Genomic DNA, 22,899 nt, shown 5'->3' on the forward strand with positions numbered 1-22,899 from the left:
GTATACAGTCCTCAAATTCAAGTAAAAAAATTGCCACTTTTCTGCCCGCTTGTTAAGAGTGTTTTACTGAAGATGCTGTTAGGAGTGTTTTACTGAAGATGCTGTTAATAGTGTTTTACTGAAGATGCTGTTAATAGTGTTTTACTGAAGATGCTGTTAATAGTGTTTTACTGAAGATGCTGTTAATAGTGTTTTACTGAAGATGAAGATTGATGTGTGTTTACCGACAATGTACAGTAGTTCCATGCTTAGCATTAATTTGAAATCATCATCATATCTCATACTGCAGTGTAAATGTTAAAACGACATCGGTCTAAAGAGCGACATCATCAGCGCGGGTGATTGGGGTAGGGCAGGCTGGGATTGACCAGTGGTTCGCAGCAGCTGAGAAGGTCAGGACCGCCGTGTGCGGCTGAGTGGGGTTGGGGTGCTTGTTCGGGGGAGTCCGGCGGTCTCATGGGAGGGGGAGGAGGAAATGTCTTGTCTGTCTTGTCTTTTGTTATGTCTTGAATTTAACTGGGGATTTATTGGGGGGCAGCTATTTAGCAATTTCTTCACTAGTTGGTCATTTATTAGATAGCCCCCCTTGAAACCTTGAAATTTTTGAAATTTTGAAATTTTGAAATTTAAAATTTAAAAAGGTTGAACTCTATTTTCTTTTCTTTTTGTCTTTATAATTTATAAATTGTTATTCTGTATTATTATTGTTTTTGTTATTTTCCTGTGAAGTTCTGTGTATTGTGATTGTGGTTAATGTGTTGTCTTGTTTCATGTGATTAATAATAAAAAAAATTGATAAAAAAAAAAAAAAAAAAAGAGCGACATCATCATCATACAGTATAAACTTGCATTTCAACCTGTTTGGGTCGTTGTTTAGACCCCCCGGACCAACGGCCAATACACAGCAAATTGATACTAAACGTTTGCTAGGTGTGCACGGTTGTTTTGATTCCCAACCAGGGAACACATCTTTAACCGTGACAGAACCAACACAATCCTTCAGCGTGGCGGAACGTTATGCCAGGGTTTGTTTTTCTTTCATTAGATAGATGTGAGTAGAACTCTCTCGATGATAAGTGAGAAGTTAATGTTATTATAGACGAAAGGAAATAATGGTCATCATCCTAACAATGAGCACACAGTGTTGGCAGACAGCTTCCCTGCCCTGCTAAAGAGATGCTACCTGCTCTATTGGTTAATTATGGCTTGTTTTGAGAGGCAGTAATTATGTTTTTGTTTGGAGAACCACAGTGATGAGTCGAGTGGCCCGTCAGTAGCAGCGATATGATGCGTGGGCTGAGTCTTCCCGCTGAGTCACGCTGATCTCTAATGACAACCCATCACAGAGCTCTGCACCGAGACAGAGAGTCGCTGAGCTGCGAGGCAAAGCTGGGGGGCGTTATCTTTTTCCGTAGCCGCATTTTGCGGAGACGCTCTCTGATTGGCCACTGACTGACGCTCTCTGATTGGCCACTGACATGTGCGCCCAATCGTGTGATGAGCTGTGTCTTTGCCCATTTCCGGGTCTAACAGCCTGCAAAAACGCCTAGTTTATCACTGGTTAAGCTTAGGCGACTCTTTCGAAGTTGGTTAAGGTTAGAGTTTGGAATCAGGGCTGGTGTTCTATCGCCCTGCTCTAAGACAAACTCTAACCTTAACCAACTTCGAAAGAGTGGCTAAACTTAACCAGCACATGTCACATGAAGTGGCCAATCAGAGAGCGTCTCCGCAAAATGTGGCTACGAAAAAAAATAACGCAGCTGGGGGAGAGAGAGATGGCAGCCAAGTGAGAGGAAAAACCGTCTCTGAGAAGATTATTTCCTGATTCATGCGTTTATTTTTAATTTTTTATGAAATATGATAATGAAGCAGCCTTACCCTGAGGTGGTTTTCAATACTCATTTTCAATAATAATTTAAAAGAACTGCAACTAATTATGTTGTGGAACCAATTCAGAGGCTAGTGTTGAAATTCAAAATGTTTTTTTTGTGTGTTTAACTTTGAGATTAAATTTCTTGTATGTAATGTAATTACATGTAAGGGATATTACACCACACGAAGCACAATGTGGGAACTCATTACTAAGGCAAAACCTCTGCAAAGTGCATTATCTTTCAATAACCGCAAACTAGGGAGTGTACTATCCGCCTTAAACCATGGCCACTTGCCAACGACAAAAAGATGTGCCATTTACTTATCTTTTCTATATTAAAATATGTAGAAATATGTTATTGATGCTTTGCTCACTGCTGACTTTCATTTTAGTCCCTATGTGCCACCTTAGTAACGGCTTGACAACCACCTGTCACTTGACTGATGCCAGTGACCCAGAAAGCTAACTTTATGCTAGCAGGCCTTCCTGTCAATAACTTTGCCTCTGGTTAACAGTGAATATGTTATGACCGACATCTCATTGTTAGCCAGACATGTCATTGTCCTCAAATCAATAACTTTTCTTCACGTCAAATACGCGTGGCAGCTGTCAGTCATAGCCTCGAGTACATTCATATTGTTGAGAGTTGAATTGCGAGGACGGGATGTGCCATGAAGGGATTATGTAAATCCAGGAATAAATTGCCTCTCCACATAACAATCTGCTTTTCTATCTTGGATAAAGGATAATCGCCCAACAGAACAGTACTGGGTGCATAATCGCAAAATCAATATGATCAATATGAAAAATTGGTCGTGTTTGATGCAAGCACACTGATGCCAGAGCGTGCTTGGTTGAATGTAGCGAGATGCAGCACATCCTACCTGGTCAGCTACATTGTTGCAAACCTTACCCCAGAGACACCATACCAGAAGTCTAATTAACATTCATAAAACAGTGGTTCATTGTAATGCATGAGTGAAACAAGCACATCCATTTTAAACTGTGATGAGGCGGTATATGGAAAAATAATCAACACCCCTCTAGCCAATCAGAATCGAGGATCCAACCAGGCCATGGTGTAAAGCACAATGAAACGACGTGCTTGATATTCACACGAGGGGTAACTAGGCTACGCCGCCTGAATCTGACTGGTCAGCATTTAGTCCCAATACAGCAGAGAAAACGATGCATCCTCACTTCTTAGGGGAAACTGATTCCTCCAGCATGGTGGATTCCTCGTCTCCCTCGAGGCCAAAACGATCCTTACTCTGTTTCTGTGAGGAAGAGGAGAGGCAGGCATCAGAGTGACCACTGGAATCACATACAGCAGCTGCATGGTGTCACTAAGTTATAGACTATATAGATAGTTATTAATATTTATTATTGTTATATAGGTAGAAATGTGTGCATTGAAATGTCTGTAAAGTCTCGATGACATTGAAAATGAGGGTGACCTCAATTGTAATCTCGAGAATAAATAAAGGTTGATGATGATGATGATGATGATGATGATGATGATGATGATGATGAAGTTCATACTCGTAATTCTCCATTTGTCTGCATTCGGTACTTGCCTTTTTGAGGATAATGTCGATGTATCCTGCGATAAGCTGAGAGATCTGCTCTCCCTCTGTTGTCTGAACGGAGTAGTAGCTCTCCTGGTACTCTCCGAAATCCTTTTAGAGCATATTGAAAAAGACACATTAAAGAAAAGGCCAGAGGCTCAGGTCAGTCCTAGATCCCTGGAATCCATCAGGTTTCAGCTTCATGTTGAGCCCTACTCCACCTACAACATTTCTCAAATTCTCTGTTGGCGGTTTACCGAAAGCAACGCTTTGAATAAACTACGCCGACGACACGTTATCACTCCTGCACCTAATGAAATGAAATGGAAAAAAATTCCATGGCAGTTTCAACTTCTTCAAAGAGCTGATTAAAAAACAAGCTTGTTTCCAGAATATCAAAACTCCTCACTTCAAAGGATCCTACGGAGACGGGTGTAATATTTCATTCAAATCAATGTTGGCAAATGTACCATCTCTCTCTCTCTCTCTCTCTCTCTCTCTCTCTCTCTCTCTCTCTCTCTCTCTCTCTCTGTTTTTTTATTTGCACACCACACTGTTCCGCAGAGCTGCCTCTATGCCTGTACGTGCCAACATGCCCCAAGTCTTATTACTAGTACCAGATCCGGACATACGCGACCAAATTAGTTTGAAAGAAAGTGCGGCTATAGCTTTGAATTAAATTGCATACAGAGTATCACAGTTAACAATATATTAAGCTTGTTTGAACAGTTATGAGTTATGCAGTGATGTAGTTATTCATAGAAGTCATCTTTTCGACATGCCAATTCGCCCCGAAATGACCAGGAAGAGCAGCCAGTTTCCTTTCGGCGCCTATGTTAACCGATTCTACCCTTTTCCAGCTAATTTCCGGTTCTTATTTATTAAATAGACTAAAAAGATATGTGGGGAACAATAATATAGTATTATTTATTCAATATGGTAAGGGAAAATAATATGAGTATAAGTAGCATTGGTTAGTTTACTTCCTCTTTGCCTCTCAAAACCTCTTTGTGTGACAGTGGAACTGCGTAGGAGTGTGTTTGCACACCTTATTAAACCTCAAATGGAGTATTTATTTCCAGCTGAGTAGTCTGGCTTAATAAGACAATGTGAGGGGGGAGCAGATAGTTCTGTTGACAGCAGCCAAGATACAAAATTGAAAAGAGCGCTGGGATGAATAAAACATCTACATTCCTCTTCCTCATGGCATATATTGTCAACTCAGATGAATGAAATAGCAGAGCAGCATGCTGAAGAAACAATACACTCTCAGTATTGTGGATTGAGGCAGCAACAAGCTTTTTACTATGTTGCTTGTATTTAAAACGCAAAGAGGGCAATATTATATGCTAGAAATGGGGTTTGTGTAAAGCGGTGCACAAATTGTCAAACATTGTCAAACACAAACGAAGCAGAACATGAAGTTAGAACGTCTGATTCTGAGTGGAGCCCTGCTGGAAATGGCTGTACAGTACCAGGGTGAAGCTCTTGGGTGAAGCGGCCCATCTCTTGACCGTGGTCAGGGGCCACTCCTGCACCACGTCCTTGGTCTTCTCCTCCACCCGCATCACCGACTCCTTGGTTATCCCCAGCAGCCGCACAACCAGCTTATTCTTGCTCTTCATCTTCTCCTGTCGGACACAGAAATAATCCCAAAGCATGTTCATGGAGGTGTTCGGGAGACCTGTGCAGATGACTCACCAGTGGCATGAAAGGGAAACAGTCACGCTATTCTGCCGCGTGCCATCACACTGTAGTGCACACGCTCGGCCCGCCGTTGGAAAGCCCCCGTAGGAGGAGTGAGGCGGGCCAGCCTGGAGGTGACCCTGCCTCGTTCAGCCTTGTTTAACTGCTGCTCCGCTGACCAAGGGCCTCCCCAGGCGTTAGTCACTGTCAGTGGACTAGCGTGGGGGGCTTCCAGGAGCTCTCATCTGCCTGCCTAAGCTCCGGCACCCCCTGCTCTCTGCCCAGGGTCTCCCAGGGGTTAGTCACTGACAGTAGACCAGCGTGGGGGGCTTCCAGGAGCTTCCAGGAGCTCTCCTCTGCCTGCCTAAGCTCCGGCACCCCCTGCTCTCTGCCCACTGGAAATCCACTACGCCTCACTCCAGAGCCTAAGCCTACACTTGGCTCGCCTCCAGGGGCACGCAGAGGACGACGCGAAAAGACAAGAGGGGAGTCGAAAATATCTCCTTGTCTGCGGGGCTGTTGTTTCCCCTCTCAGGGTCACAACAGCTCTGAGGCGAGAACAAAAGAGGGTTCAGCGGAGCGGCTTTAAACAGCTCACTGCTTCTCAAGCCAAAGGCAGATAACATTATCCCCACCATCATCTCCATACACTACGTATAGGGATTTATTCACATCCTCCATTGTCTTTGGTTGCGTTACTCGGGCGCCATAGTTGTCGGTTCCCGATTGTATTCAAGACAGCGGGTCAGGGTTCTCTAATCTGAAGTGGGTGGCGATGTTTGAGATTGTATCGTACAGTGTGACTTCTAACCTTGGTTTAGGAACATCTGCTGCGGCAGGAATCCACAGCTGAAGGTTGGATGAATGTCAGAAGCACACTATTGGCCTGAATCCAGCATCTCTCTTTTCTCTCACACACACACACGCACACACACACACACACACACACACGCACACACACACACACACACACACACGCACACACACGCACACACACGCACACATGCACACACACACATGCAGACACACAACCACACCCATCCACAAAGAAAATACACACACACACACACACACACACACACACACACACACACACACACACACACACACACGCACACACACACACACACACATGCAGACACACAACCACACCCATCCACAAAGAAAATACACACACACACACACACACACACACACACACACACACACACACACACACACACACACACACACACACACACACACACACACACACACACACACACACACACACACACACACACACACACACACACACACACACACACACACACACACACACACACACACACACACACACACACACACACACACACAGCCTTATTTCCGTTCATATCTATGGAGCTTTTGTTCTGGGATTGTTCTAGAAGCCTTTGGTGCTTGAGGCACAGATAACAAATGGAAGACTCTGTCCTCCACCAACGGCAGGTCTGTGTTTTAACCTCAGTAAGTCACCGGGAGAGTGCAGGTGAATTATTTAACAGCTTCTTCGAATCTCCAGCACACACAGAAGACGCAGGGACATGTGTCCGCGCATGAGGAGAAATCTTGACCTTGCGGTCGGCTTTTAACTATATTCCATTTACAGCCCATTAGGATCAGGAGAACGCACTCCTCTTCTCTTTCCATACAGGAGTTTGGTCAAATAGGCTGCTGCCTCTTTATCGTTCAGGTTTCCTGTCCACTATTTCTGCATCAAACCGTGTGACTGTTTAACAATAGGCTGCGTAGGTGCTTTGCAGTTGTGTTGTTGTCATTTTCTTCAGGGTTCCTGTACATTTTCCCCATTTAAAAATATTATTTGATGTCTGGATTACTCGATTTTAGTTGGTTGTATTATGTAGGTGCTATTCCTGTATTATAGGAGGGTTAATTTATTTAATTTATATAAATACCACAACATGTCAAAAGACAGTGGGTCTATAACAGCATAAATGTGTATTTATATTGTATGTTTATCAGAACTGGACAGCAATACTTTTCCATACCTTTCCAACCTTGTATGTGGTTCTTACAGATTTGTGAATCAATTAGGAACCCTGTGTCTTTTGACTGTGTGCACCTTATGAATGAATGTGAATGTCGGATTAGTAATATTTTATAAGCAATACATGTCTGGATTTGTGGGCTCAGTCCATGAGGGTTCTGGCTCTCGGAGTCCACTATGCAGCCTCTATGTAGCTTTGCGAACTTCACCGAAGGGAATTGGCCACAATCCAAAGTGAAAATGCTGATTAAAGAGTGTGAATTTAATTATTTATTTAAAAAACTTACACCAACACATTGCTTGTATAATCATTACCCATAAAAGGTAAAATACACCTAGAGTGGTCACAAGAATGAAAAACGAGTGTAAACCTATATAAGTAATATGATATGCCGAATATAAATTATAAATGGACTGCATGCTGAGACAACCCTGCGAGGTGCCAGTTAGCGGTTAAGTGTCTTGCTCAAGCACACTTCGACACGCTGCTGGGAGGAGCGGGAATCAAACTGGGAACCTTCCGATTACCAGACGACTCCTCTACCTAGTTCACTCTTACTCTTACTTACTTATAACTCTTACTAGTTATACCACTGGCCGGTATGGCTTACTACCTTAATGTATTATTTATTCCTGTATCACTGTACATAATAATACTGTACATACATCACATTTACTCTTGGTGATGTACGATGACAATACATTTGAATCTAATCTAATCGAATGTAATCTAATCAACCTAATCTAGTCACTGTCGCCCCCAATTATATTTTATTACCCTGTAGCCTGATATTTTATTTAGGCCTACTTTATATGCTCATGCAGAACATGTAGATTTATCATAAACCCTGCTTTTAGGCTACATGCATTCAATGGACCTCATTCTCGAACGGACTTATGAGAAATTTGATTTACATACTTCTTTATCATTCTCAAACGGCTTCTTTTTGTAAATTCATTCGTAGGATTTACGAACTCGAAAAGGCAGTATTTTTAACGGCTTCATTTGGGAGAAGTCCTTGGGGATTATGGTCACTTCGATTCTGCAGACCTCGGAATTAAATAAATATAATGATAATAAATCAGACAATATTTGTATCATTAATGAATTCCATATAAATCTATAGCTTATTAACATGCAGCAGCGCCGATGCAGGATACTGTGAGGATACTGTACACACACACACACACACGCGTGCTGTCCATATGTACATTATCTTCACTAAGTCATTTCTGTATGCAAATGAAGGTGTACAAGAACGCGCTTGCATGCCTTTTTCTTCACCCGCCTGGCGCCTGAGTTCAGTTTACCTTCTGTTGTTTTCTGTTTTGTATCTCACAAAACACCCTCACACCATACGTAAATGGACTGCATTTGGTAAATGGACTGCATTAATATAGCGCTTTTATCCATTGCTTTACAACTTATGCCTCACGTTCACTGACTCATTCACACACCGACAGCGGAGGTGACCATGCAAGGTGCCAACCTGCTCATCGGGAGCAGTTACGGGGTTAAGTGTCTTGCTCAAGGACACTTCGACACGCTGCCGGGAGGAGCCGGAATCTGACTTTACACATCCCACTTATCCCTTACTTCAAAAAGGGGAACACCACCCACATTAAGAATTCCAATATGTTGTTTCCACGGCCAAGGACAGTTCAATCAATATCTGCAAACATGAGCTACTTTCTCCTAAAGCCAGAAACCAGAGAAGGAACCGCCACGTTTCATTCAAAGTCAGGAGGTCAGAAGCTCCCAGGTGTGATTTCGTAATTACGACCTCCGTGCATTCCAATATCCAGCTCGGAAATAGGGAGGGAGAAACCATAGATGTGTAAAATATATAGTTTATCTAATGGAGAAACCATAGATGTGTAAAATATATAGTTTATCTAATGGAGAAACCATAGATGTGTAAAATATATAGTTTATCTAATGGAGAAACCATAGATGTTTAAAATATATAGTTTATCTAATGGAGAAACCATAGATGTATAACATATATAGTTTATCTAATGGAGAAACCATAGATGTTTAAAATATATAGTTTATCTAATGGAGAAACCATAGATGTGTAACATATAGTTCATCTAATGGAGAAACCATAGATGTTTAAAATACCGTAATTCCTCTAATAGTAACCGGGTCTCAAATACAAGCCGGGTCTCTATTAATGGCCGGGTGCGCTCTTGAGCTAAGCAATTATAAGCCGGCCTCCTAATACAAGCCGGGTTACTAATATACTGAGCTGCATACTGAGCTAGTTACTTGATTTCACTTTGAAAACGTTGAAATGACCAGTGACCACCTGTAATTGCACTGTTTACTATTTCATACAGTACTTGGTTTCAATAAATGAACCCAGTACATTTTACTGGGTTCAAACTGACACAAAATGTTGATTTATTCATTATGATCCGTTTGAAAATTTGAAATATAGGCCTCCCTCTTATACAGGCCTCCTCCTAATACAAGCCTGGTACCCGCTACAGTTGAAACAAATACAAGCCGGGGTTACTATTAGAGGAATTACGGTATATAGTTTATCTAATGGAGAAGCTTGTTTCTTTTTATTTCTTTCTATCTTTTCTAGTTTTCTCCCATCCCCCAATTTAGTCATTATTCCAATTCCCTTCTGGTCGTTGCGCTGCCCTACTGTCTGTCTGGGGAGGGTGTAGATGTGGAGTCGTCAGCCGCTTCTTTTCATCTGACAGCTAGGAGTTTCACTGGGAGAACGTAACACGCTTAGAGGTTCACACTATCTCCCCCTGATCCCCCTCCCTGTCCTACCAACCAGCTATTGCAATGACCAAGACTTCCGCTATCTGCAACACTATTTTGGAAGGGTAGCATCGCCCAGGATGAGTGTGATTGGTTTAATCACCCCCCCCCCCCTCAAGAAAAGAGGGTGGGGTTTGTGATCAGTTAATGATCAGTATTGGTACTGGCAACATTCTATTCCACAAGGACCTTACCTTTACCAAGAAGAAGGACACTCCGTAGGTCTGAAGGGACCTGGCCAGTTTCACATACTTCACTTTGGCCTCGATCTCAGTCATTTCCCCACAGAGGCTGTGGTCCTGAAGGAAGAAGAAGAACAACGATATCTTCAGAATCTTCAAAAACTAACATCACAGGGCGGCTGATTGGCGCAGTGGGCAAGGCGCTCGCCTCTAATGCAGGAGACGCTGGGTTCGAGCCCAGCTCTCGGCGTTGCTACCGGCTGGCCGGTCGTTCATACTAACACAATTGGCAAGTGTTAGAGGGTGGGAAAGCCGGTGGGTGGGGATTTGACGTTGTGGACAGTGACTCCTACATGTCGGTTTGGTGACGCCGGTGCGACGGAAGCAGGAAGTGACGGGGGCAGCGTGAGCCTCCCACGCGTTACTCCTCGCCACTGAGAGCTCGAGCTGCTGCGGTGAAAAGATGCGACAGGCTGCCTCCTCGTGTACCAGAGGGGACACGTGATGCAAGGCTTCTATCCTCACTACAACCGACCTGTGGGAGGCATAGTCTAGCAACGTTCAAGACAGGGGAGGGAGGAATTGGACAATACGAAATTGGGATGGGAGAAAAATTGAAAATGGGGAGAAAAAGTGGATACAAAAAAAAACTAACATCACATGCATCACCACACATTAGTCAATGTGACGTCTAGTACATGCTGTCATTTGTCCCAATGCATGCCCAACAAGAGAATCCTACAGCGGATGTACACGTTCCTTAAGGCAATGTGAGCCGAGGTGGATCTTTAAACATGACATTGTAATGTGTGCCACTGCGAGGTAGTGCCGTACTGTACATACTTGGAATATTTTCTTCTCCGAGCCTCTCTGCTTGATGTACTCTTTAGGTAGGAACTCCTTCAGGCTATGGAGATAAATCACAGTTTTACAAGGTTACACTTAGGCTGCGCAGGCATTTCCTTCTCTCTCCCAAGCTTCCCTGTATGAGCTCATTCTTGCCCAAGCTCCTACATATCGGACAGCGGTCCTAACGGCTGACATCACCCCCTGAGCATATTCCCACTTGAGGAAATCCCCAAAGCGGTGGCCTGTACAGAACTACAAGGCAGATAACCGCTGTATATGTGGACGACTTTGCACAGGACGTGTGAGAGTGCGGTACATTGTGCATTGAGTGTTTGACGAATGGGGTTAGCGTTGGTTAATGCATCGCTCTGATAGGAAGGCTTACTCCAGGAATCCGGGCTTGTGTTTGTGTTCCACATGGGGTCCGAACTGGATCTGCGCCTGGAACCCGGAAAACTCACAGGCTTTATCAAAGGAGACAGGGTGGGAGCCATTCAGTATGTCATCCCTGGCCTAGAGGAAGGAGGGAGGGGGGGGGGGGGGGGGCAAGAGACAGACAAAGCACACATGCACAGACAGAGAAACAGAAACAGAGAATCAATGAGAATCCAAAATTCAGACTATAGAGCTCTATAATAATACTTAGAGTGGCCCAAAATATCACATCAAAATATTTGTTTGAGTTTTAATGGTATAACGATAATTGACTTGTTTTTTTTCCAGTACAAATTACAATTACAAAATTACTTTATCTTGTAATTCAATTGTCGTGTCCCAGTTCATTCAAAATGGTCTATTTTATTTAACTTTTTAAATACTGCCTCAAGGAATTTTTTGATTCACTTAACACATCCGGTGCCGTTAACGTAGAACTATGTTTCTGTCGCCCAACCGTTGAGTGCCGGAAACGTAGATCTACGTTTTTTTCTCACGGTATTTCGTTTAATCGCTATAGACTAGGCAGAATTTCAGAAAATGTGCTTGTATAAAGTGCTGAAGGCATTTCGTGTTTATTTTTGGTACACAACATTTCTAGGGGTATTAAGGGGTGCTGAATCCAAATCTGCTGTATACCAAGCTCAAAAATGTCAAATAAGGCCTCAAAATTGAGAAATCCAACATGGCCGCCAGCACCAGGCCCTCTCTCTCCACAAAAACAGGTGCTAAACCCACAGTTTTTATTCTACTGACATGAAAGTTTGCACAGAACATCTGCACCTATGGAGGAAGAAAGTAGGAATATAGCTGGGGTGCAACCATGAGTAACAAGGGTGGTTTTGACTGTCTAACTGTAATCTTTGTATAGGTGAGGATACAAAAAATTACATTTCTTCAGTGTTCGCAGGAATACTACAGCAATTTGGTAATAACTGTACAGTGTTCGACACCAACATTAGAATCCCCCAAGTCTTAGCTTTCTTCAGGTACCAAGTTTATGCAAGTAGCTCTTATAAATCTGGATATATAAGCATTGTAATGTAAGCATGCTGTTTTAGGCGAATTTTCAAAAAATAAATGGTGGGGCTTAATGAGTCAAGTGTGACTACACAAGGTACAAACCTGAATTAAATGTGCTTTTGTAAGTTTTCTTACATACATCAACAAGGACGTAGTCACACCGGAGATTCAATAATCCATACTTGGCGCAGAACACCTTGGACAGGCACAACTGAACATGTTTGTGGACAAACGTTTGTGTGAACCTCCAGATAGTGACCAGCACCTGAACCTGAAATCACCCATTCGAAGGAACAAAGCCAAAGACATTTGCCTCTTTGTATGAAGTTGTGCAACTTTCCAAGAACAAGCAAAACACCATCAAAGTGGACAGGCAGATTCTACAAATGCTCATCACAGCTTACAGAGCAGGTCGTAAGGTAGACCTTGACAATATCCTCCAGCATGAGCTCATGCCCATCTCGCCATCTCTGGCCACAACTAACGGGAGTCTACATTCCACCAACAAGTCTGTGTTCGCAAATATACTGACGAAACAAGTTAAAACCCCTGCAGATCTTACCCTTCAGGGACCCAGCTGCCTGGTCATTGATGGCCAAGCTCTGGTAATGGCACTCGGAAAGCCACCTGACACTACAACATTTGGTGACTATTAGGCTTGGGCGGTATCCTTTTTTTCACACCGGCAAACCTTTATGATATAATACCCCGGTGCACGGTATGACTTTCATTTTCATCAGCGGGGGGGCCGTTGTTACCAAGTAAACAAATCATCGTCAGCTCTCAGAATGGTAGTCCCGCACCGGTAGAAGCCCGCACCGTTTTAGCGTTAGCATCTAGCCATGGCAGACTATTTGATTCCTTAAGGGCTAGAAATTGCCTGGGTTTTGGTGATATGCTCCCGAAATGCTCCCGTTGTTTGGCTACTTCTATGTGCAGTGAAAACTACTCGAATGCTTTATAACCTAGTCATTGATTTTAGTTCAGGGTAATCTAAGATTAGCCGCAGAGCTAACGCTAGTTAACGTGAGCTAACGCTAGTTATTCAAGCTCAGTAGCTCGTCACAGACTGAGATAAACAGCTGACAGCGGATAGTACAGGACGGTACAAATACAATAAAAAGGCGGGTGGGGGCTGTTGTGTAAACCTTGTACTATTTAGTTCACATATAATAAGAGACGGATTATTTGCTTGCTCCACCAGTTGCTCCACAACAACACACCAACTCTCGTCACAGCGCTTTATGGTATTTTCACAGCACTGTCGCAACATTACCGTAAAACGTGAACACCGCTGTGACCCACTCGCTCCACTAGAGCGGTCTCGCCCTCTGCTGGCGCGTGTGTGCACTACACTCCGTGTGTGCACTACACTCAAAACTCTGTTTCACTGTTATAGAAACTGAAGCGCATCTGTGATTTTGACGGTGACGGACGGTATTGAAAATCAATACCGTCGGTATTTCTAAATACCCCGGTATACCTTAATACCGTCATACCGCCCAAGCCTAGTGACTATGCCAACAAGTTCACTGACACCGTGTTGAAGATGGGAGCAAAATACCAGAGAGTAGATGTCGTCTTTGACAGATACCATGACCAATCCATCAAAACAGGCACAAGGGTGAAACGCAAACAGCGCCACAGGCCAGTACGTCGTGAAATCAAAAACAAGTCTGTTCCACTTCCTGCCGATTGGTCGAGCTTCATGGCCCTTGAAGACAACAAATCAGATATCGCTCAACTACTCTCAAACCACCTGATAGAGCACAGCCCGGATGATGAACCTGTAGTTGTAGTATCAGAGAGGTTTGCTGAAGGGACAACTGTCAAGTCAACAGATCCAGATCTTGAAGTCTCCTCTCTGAGTGCTGACCATGAGGAAGCTGATACACGTCTGATTTTCTCATCCAGGCTCCAGTGGAAACAATCGTTGTGTCAGCGCGTGACACAGATGTGCTGCTTCTACTCTTGGCTCACTATGACAGAATCCGATGTACGCATCTCTACATGAAAGCTGGGACATCGAAGGATCCAAAATATTTTCCAGTACATGACATTAGAAAGCTACTATCTGATGATAAACTGGACACAATCCTTGCCTTCCATGCCCTCACCGGATGTGACAGTGTGTCCCAGTTCAGTGGTCACGGAAAGAAAACAGCCTGGCAGGTGTTCAAGCACCATCACACTGATCTTGCTGGCCTTGGGAAGGGCCCTTTCACAGAAGATCTTGTGACATCAACAGAGAGATTCATCTGCAAGATCTATGGTGTGCCTGAGTTATTCTGCAAAGGCCGTCCACAAGAGACTCTGCCACCAACCTCGGATGCTAGATCTGTTCCTCCCTCCCCATCAACCTGGACCCCCTGCAATTTGCATACCGCCCCAACAGGTCCACGGAGGACGCCATAGCCCATGTGCTGCACACAGCAGCATCACACCTGGACAAAAGGCAGGGGAACTATGTGAGAATGCTATTCATCGACTACAGCTCAGCATTCAATACCATAGTCCCCTCCAAACTCATAGCCAAGCTCAGGGACCCGGGCTTGAACTATGACCTCTGCCAGTGGGTCTTGGACTTCCTGACGGGCAGACCCCAGGTGGTGAGAGCAGGCAACTGCACCTCCTCATCCATCACTCTCAACATAGGGGCCCCCCAGGGCTGTGTCCTGACTGAGTCCCCTCCTCCACTCCCTGTACACACATGACTGTGTGGCACAGCGGAACAACAACACAATCATAAAATTTGCTGACTGACGACACAGTAGTGGTGGGCCTGATCTCTGCAAACGACGAGAGGGCCTACCTGGAAGAGGTTAAGGTTCTAGCGGGATGGTGTCAAGAAAACAGCCTCTCCCTGAACGTCAGCAAAACAAAGGAGATGATTGTGGACTTTAGGAGGTCGGGGTCAGGGACTACAGCCCCCTCAGCATCGACGGGGCACCGGTTGAGAGAGTGAACAGTTTTAAGTACCTTGGAGTCCACATATCCGAGGACTTGACATGGACCACACACATTGACAGTGTTATCAAGAAGGCACGACAACGCCTCTACTTCCTTAGGTGCTTAAGGAAGTTCAACGTGAGTCAGAAGATCCTCAAGAACTTCCACTCGTGCACAATAGAAAGCATCCTGACTGGCAATATCACCTCCTGGCCCTGCTGGTCTCTGACAAGAACAAGTTACAGGTTGAAAAAACCCTCAGCTCGGAACTAGGCAGAATCTGCATATGGCTCGCTGATAACAAACTATCATTACACATGGGCAAAACAGAGTCCATTCTCTTCGGTTCAAATAACAAACTCAGCAAGACCGACGGCTTCTCAGTTACAGTGGGTGACAATATTGTCACAAGGAAAGATGAAATTACCTACCTGGGGTCCATCCTAGAGGCTAATCTCTCCTGTGACAAAATGGCATCCAATGTAATAAAAAAAGTCAACCAACGAACTCGATTCTTGTACCGGATCTCCTCTCTGGTAAACAAGAACACCCTGAAGACTCTGGCAGGAGCACTCATTCAGGGGTACTACGACTATGCTTGCACCTCATGGTACCAAAGCACCTCAAAGGCGCTAAAAACAAAATTACAAACATCTCAAAACAAACTGGTCAGACTACTGCTTGACCTTACTCCTAGAACCCACCTCACCCCTGCCCACTTCGACAACCTAGGATGGCTTAGAGTAGACGACAGAGTACAACAACTTGCAATGGGCCTGGTCTACAAGATACACTACACGACCAAGGTACCCATGTACATGTCAAAATACTTCCCAAAGGTCAGTGAATACCACGATCACAACACCAGAGGGAGCTCCACAAATCATGTCAAACCCAGATTCGGCTCAAATAAGGGACTAAACACGTTTCGCAATTATGCCACATCAATGTGGAACGCCCTACCCAAAGCTGTAAAGGAATGTGGATCACTACCCACTTTCAAAACCTCTCTCAAGGGACACCTACGGGAGACTGCAATTCAACACTGGCCCCTGTAAATATCCTAACCCAATCATTCCAACCCCCTCCAATGTACAGTCATTTACCTAGTATGGTTTTGTCAATAGTTCAATGTACAATTGTGTTTGTTTGTACAGTGTCTCCTCCCCCCCCCCCTCAATGTACAGTGTTACTTGTTTATACAGTGTGCCCCCCGCCCCCCCCCCCCCCCCAACCACCTCCAATGTAAATTACCCAGTATGGTTGTCAATATCCCAATGTACCCAACCCCCCCCACCCAACCTCCAATGTACAGTTTCTACGTCAAATGTATATACTCCCTTTTCTTGACTCCTTCTGTATCACAAACAGTACTGTATTTGCAAATCTGGTATGTCATAAATGTATAGATGTAGCAGTACTGACTATCTGTATGTCATGTATGTCATATATGTCTATATGAATTGAAAATGGGGGACCCTGATGGAAACAAGACAAACGTCTTTCTCAGGTCTGCATCCCCTTAACAATTGTATGTATTGAGCCGTACTGTATTGTACCCATTCTGCAATCTGTTAAATAAAGTTTTCATTCATTCATTCATCCTGGTTTGGGAACTTGGGCACTGCAGACTACAGAGTGGCCCGTTCAGCCGAACGCACAATTGAAGGTGGGCTTCCCACTCTCCAAGACATTTACAACAAGCGGTGCATGGGCAAGGCTAAGAGAATAATCAAAGACTCCAGCCACTCAAACAACTGCCTCTTTGATCTGCTGCGGTCAGGCAAGCGATACCGGAGTCTCATGGCAAGCACAGAGAGACTCAGAAGGAGCTTCTATCCCCAGACCATCAGGATGCTCAATGAATGAACAATGAACAATAAGCAAACCATCAACACACCCACAGCGCACATACACTCACTTAAATAAACAACACACTGTAGCACCCACTTTAGACACACTTTACACTTTATATTTATATTATTGGTAAGGAAATTGCACATCATTCTCATTCCTTATTGCACCTCACCACTACAAGGTGGCACCACAAGCTAAGCTATACTTCACCATTCTTGTACCAGCTGTACTGTATATATAGATACACTGAACAATTTTGTTGTTTACACTTGTTTACGTACTTGACTTTCTATTTTATACTTATTATACTTATTTTATACTATCTTGTTATTATCTAGCACACTCTCAGGAGCAACACAGAAAGAAACATTTCATGCAATGTATTCTGTATGACAACTAATAAAGAAACTTGAACATTCACTTATATTGATATGGTAAAATAATATTTTTATTTTATTATATTATATTATAATCTATTCTATTCTATTCAGGAAAAGTGGCATTGGATGAATCATGCAACTGCAAGACACCTGCAACACCTGCCTGAATACGATTGATGACTGACAATAAATTACTGTACCTAAGCTACTGTACGCATATTAAGGACTATCTAATTTGCATAAATGGCATGTTGATTAAAGAAATTCAAGAGAAAAGAGTTTGATGAATAAATCCATGGCCTGGGATCATCCTGCTTTTCTTTATTTGGTTGATGAGTTATGCATCAATAACGACCACCGTTTCTGCTATAAATATGAGTTTCAAGCAACATTTTCACAACTGATCTAAAATCAGGATATGATTTTAAATTCCTCATGTATGCAAACATATAAAAACATATTTCATTCATGTTTCTACCTTGTTTAGTCAAAAAGATATGCACTTAAATAGATTTCAGCCTGGCGCTGGCGGCCATGTTGGATTTCTCAATTTTGAGGCCTTATTTGACATTTTTGAGCTTGGTATACAGCAGATTTGGATTCAGCACCCCTTAATACCCCTAGAAATGTTGTGTACCAAAAATAAACACGAAATGCCTTCAGGGTTATGATTTTCTGAAAATTGACCCTGTCTACTATTGCCATTCATAATTCAGTGGTGCACCTTGTGCATACTGTTCTGAGTGTGTCTGAGCTGGCAGACTGTATTATACCGCCCTCTAATGCCTTCGGCCATTATTGCACCCCATTAGAAACGGGTTAGTTTCTTTTCTCTACCGAGCTGTGGCGTGGGGGTGGGTCCTAAACACTCAGGCAAAACACACGCTTGAAGAGATGGTTTGGACAACTGACCCCGCCCGCCCGTTGATGTGCAATGCCCAACAACGTCGGAGACAGGATCGCCGTGGATAACTGGAATGGCGATCAGATAATTGGATTCTTTTTTTTGCATTACATCAGATACCAGGTAAGGACACTATATATGGAAGCTTGCATTGATCTGATATTGAAGCTATCTGTGTTTTATGTGTGTGGCTGTTTTCCGTTGGGTGCAGGAGGGGGGGGGGGGGCTGCCGGTTTAAACCACATTGCATGCTTGCACGAGGAAGGATAATGATGATGATCTAGCGTTGATTTCAGGAAGATTCGATAATCGGGCGAAAAATGACAACGTGTTTATTGAATTACACAAAAACACAGTTTTCGCGTCTTTTCCCTGGAATTACTCAGAAGCACCCAAACTATATTCATATTCAAAATGGTATAAAACGGAAATGTACAGATGAAAAAATTATCCGTTTTTTGCACGTTGACTGGAAGCAACTCACTGACACTCGACGGCGTTATTAGACCCATAGCTATACTATAAAATATAGGTTTAGCTCTACAAACTACAACTACGTTTACATGGGGTTAATGGACGGCAAGGCCAGGTCACTTCCCGGAAGGGGCGTGGCACTCAATGTGTTAAACATATACAGTATGTATATATATATATTTATTTTTTACAATATGTATATATCGTGGACAACGTATTATGGTAAAAATCCATGGATCCAGTATACCTTCCAGCCCTGATTTAGAGCTCTGATTGTAGCTTCACAGAGTATGTGTAATCCTAGAGTCCTGATGTCACACAAACAAAATCACTTAGATTGATTTAGTCGTGGGAACTGAATAAGATTCGCTCGTGGCAATAAAAGGCCTTTCAAACGGAACTGCCTCCACGATTTGTCATCACAGTCTGCTGCATGTTATTACAGAGGGCCTGTTCCTCACAACACTGCATCTGCATAACAGACAGCTCTTCAATAATGTCACCGAAGACCCAGAAGACAGTGATATTTTATTGAGAATAATACGTGTCTATGTAAAAATGCTGACACATCTGTTGTAATTCCAACGAGAAGACTCTTTTGGATTCTTTCAAATGGCTGTCAAGTGTCTTGCCGTTTTCTCGGGGGGCTAGTCAGTTCTGCGTCTTTCTCAAGCTCTCTCTCTCTCTGCCATAGCTCACTGCCGCTAGATTAATGGCCCCCCCGGGCTGAGAGGCTAGCTGACAGTGCACAAGGCTCCATCAGAGCTTTTATCTTCTCGGTACACAGACCCGGCTCAGCTCATTCGTATGTCCCATTACACTGACGCTAGCTAAACAGCACTCAGCGGTAACGTGATCAGGAGGACGGTGATCCCCTCCATTCACGACCACACCCATCATATAGAGTATCACGTAGAGTATTGGACCTCTACGAGACGTTCTGGGGGACAAATCACCTTCAGAGACGGCTCATTGCTTGCTTTACTTCACGCTGTGTTGGAGTGGCCCTACAATTAGGCCCCGATTAGACTGAATTGTTGGAAATTAATTCAATAGTGGCTGGATTAGTTCAAATCAACCAAATGATCATTCTTAACCAGTGAATAATGACAAGTAAATGGGTCAATTTGCCCAAGTCATTGTGTCTGAGGAGTAAGATAGCACACTGGCTGTACCTCCAGTAAGATGTCACACTGGCTGTCCCTCCAGTAAGATATCACAGTGTCCCTCCAGTAAGATATATCACAGTGTCCCTCCAGTAAGATATCACAGTGTCCCTCCAGTAAGATATATCACAGTGTCCCTCCAGTAAGATATCACAGTGTCCCTCCAGTAAGATATATCACAGTGTCCCTCCAGTAAGATATCAGTGTCCCTCCAGTAAGATATCACAGTGTCCCTCCAGTAAGATATATCACAGTGTCCCTCCAGTAAGATATCACAGTGTCCCTCCAGTAAGATATCACAGTGTCCCTCCAGTAAGATATCACAGTGTCCCTCCAGTAAGATATCACAGTGTCCCTCCAGTAAGATATCACAGTGTCCCTCCAGTAAGATATCAGTCTCCCTCCAGTAAGATATCAGTGTCCCTCCAGTATGATATCACAGTGTCCCTCCAGTAAGATATATCACAGTGTCCCTCCAGTAAGATATATCACAGTGTCCCTCCAGTAAGATATCACAGTGTCCCTCCAGTAAGATATCACAGTGTCCCTCCAGTAAGATATATCACAGTGTCCCTCCAGTAAGATATATCACAGTGTCCCTCCAGTAAGATATCACAGTGTCCCTCCAGTAAGATATATCACAGTGTCCCTCCAGTAAGATATATCACAGTGTCCCTCCAGTAAGATATCACAGTGTCCCTCCAGTAAGATATATCACAGTGTCCCTCCAGTAAGATATATCACAGTGTCCCTCCAGTAAGATATATCACAGTGTCCCTCCAGTAAGATATCACAGTGTCCCTCCAGTAAGATATCACAGTGTCCCTCCAGTAAGATATCACAGTGTCCCTCCAGTAAGATATCACAGTGTCCCTCCAGTAAGATATCACAGTGTCCCTCCAGTAAGATATCACAGTGTCCCTCCAGTAAGATATCACAGTGTCCCTCCAGTAAGATATCACAGTGTCCCTCCAGTATGATATCACAGTGTCCCTCCAGTAAGATATCACAGTGTCCCTCCAGTAAGATATCACACTGTCACTCCCTGCAGAAATCAGTGAGGCTAGACTGCAAATCGTTTAGAGGGAAATTCTTAAAGTGGGGCGTCGCTAGTGACTGGGGACTAGTCTAAATGGTGCCGCACTACTAGTGAACCACAAGACATCAGAACACATTCAGCCCGAGGCTGCAGCAGTGTCGAGGTCAAGAGGTCAACCGTGCTCCAGTGGAGCGCCGATATAAAGCCATAAAAACAAGACGCTGACGGTGGGATTACATAGTAATGTGGGATTATTAGTAATGCAACTGATGCATATCGGGATCGGTCAATGGGTCCGTCGATAGATCAATCAGCCTATCTCAAACCCCACCCCTCTTTACTTGATCCTCCAATCATGAGAGGAAGTGACAGTCGTGATTGGAGCATCAGGAAAAGAGGGGACAGGGGTTTCGTGATAGGTCAATCTGTGAATCAATAATAAAAAGATCCCCGTAGACCCGTTCTGGAAGCAGTATCTCCAGATTCCAATCTTAGAACTATGCTTCGGTTCAGGACCGTGCCGTTTCATGGCACAGATTATGCGCGGCAGCGCGCTCCTTTAGCGAGCATGACAAGTCAGCAAAAGCAAAAACAAATTACATAAAAAAAAACATGACTAACAAACACAGGGAGGTTGATCCTGTTCTTAGCATAGATAACGTGACAGAGGGGGGAGAGGCAGTGTAGCAACGCTTCAACAGTGTATGTGTAACACATGTACAGTGTGTTTGTGTGTGTACCGTTTGTGTGTATATATACTGTATGTGTGTACTGGTTGTGTGGCCGCATTTGTGTGTGGGGTGTGTGTGTGGGGGGGCGGGGGGGGTAGGCCAGGAGGTTGAGATCTTGGAAGCCTGCATACCATCAATAAACATTTGAGTTCATCACTAGAATGGCGTCCCAGAGGAACTGGCAGTGATGATGTCATAATCTGCTCCGCCTGGATTAACCCACTCACTGAGATGCAGAGGGTTCTGGTTCAACAGAGACCGATGAGAGAGAGAGCGAGAGAGAGAGAGAGAGAGAGAGAGAGAGAGAGAGAGAGAGAGAGAGAGAGAGAGAGAGAGAGAGAGTGAGAGAGAGAGAGAGAGAGAGAGAGAGAGAGAGAGAGAGAGCGAGAGAGAGAGAGAGAGAGAGCGAGAGAGAGAGAGAGAGAGAGAGAGAGAGACGAGAGAGAGAGAGAGAGAGAGAGAGATACTGCAATTCTTTTTTATAAAAACAGGGAAATTCCACCCAATAACAGAATTTACATTGTGCTATTCCAGTGATCTTGGACAGTTGACAATAGGCAATTGTTGGTCCATTGACAATGAATTAGTGACCAACTTTGTGATCTAAAAGAGATTCTGCTCAAGCTATTACATCTCAATCAGTTGTATTTACATGTAAGGACTTACAACTCTGAAATCAAAAAATTTACCCATATCCCAGTAGAATCATCATGGGTACCGGCATCATAGTGTCCTAAGAATTGTTCCACTATTGACCGATTAGTTTGGTTTAGTTTAGTTCATTAGGATCCCCATTAGCCACCACACATGGTAACAGCTGCTCTTCCACTGGGGTCTCTTGATGACATCATCACTCTCTCTGGTATGCATCTTAACCCTTTCACTACAGCACTACCAAACGGTTAACCCTTTCACTGCGACAATACGGAAGGTTAACCATTTCACTGCCACACGACAAAGGGTTAACCATTT

At 43.8% G+C, this 22,899-nt stretch overlaps 1 protein-coding gene across 1 annotated transcript in view; it reads right to left on the reverse strand.

The window, feature by feature from the left end:
* The window catches only part of LOC311245349 (talin-2-like), a 201,869-nt gene that overhangs the window by 101,845 nt on the left and 77,125 nt on the right, over positions 1 to 22,899 (reverse strand). Inside the window, exons 7-12 of the mRNA XM_084335192.1 lie at positions 11,355 to 11,482; positions 10,964 to 11,027; positions 10,133 to 10,237; positions 4,917 to 5,072; positions 3,451 to 3,552; positions 3,074 to 3,150 (exon numbers count right to left, since the gene is read on the reverse strand). Of these exons, the coding sequence (XP_084191318.1) occupies positions 3,074 to 3,150; positions 3,451 to 3,552; positions 4,917 to 5,072; positions 10,133 to 10,237; positions 10,964 to 11,027; positions 11,355 to 11,482 (632 nt within the window). The remainder of the gene's footprint in view (positions 1 to 3,073; positions 3,151 to 3,450; positions 3,553 to 4,916; positions 5,073 to 10,132; positions 10,238 to 10,963; positions 11,028 to 11,354; positions 11,483 to 22,899) is intronic.

The sequence above is a fragment of the Notolepis coatsorum genome (assembly GCF_963971535.1).
Source record: "Notolepis coatsorum genome assembly, chromosome: 18".
NCBI lineage: Eukaryota > Metazoa > Chordata > Actinopteri > Aulopiformes > Paralepididae > Notolepis > Notolepis coatsorum.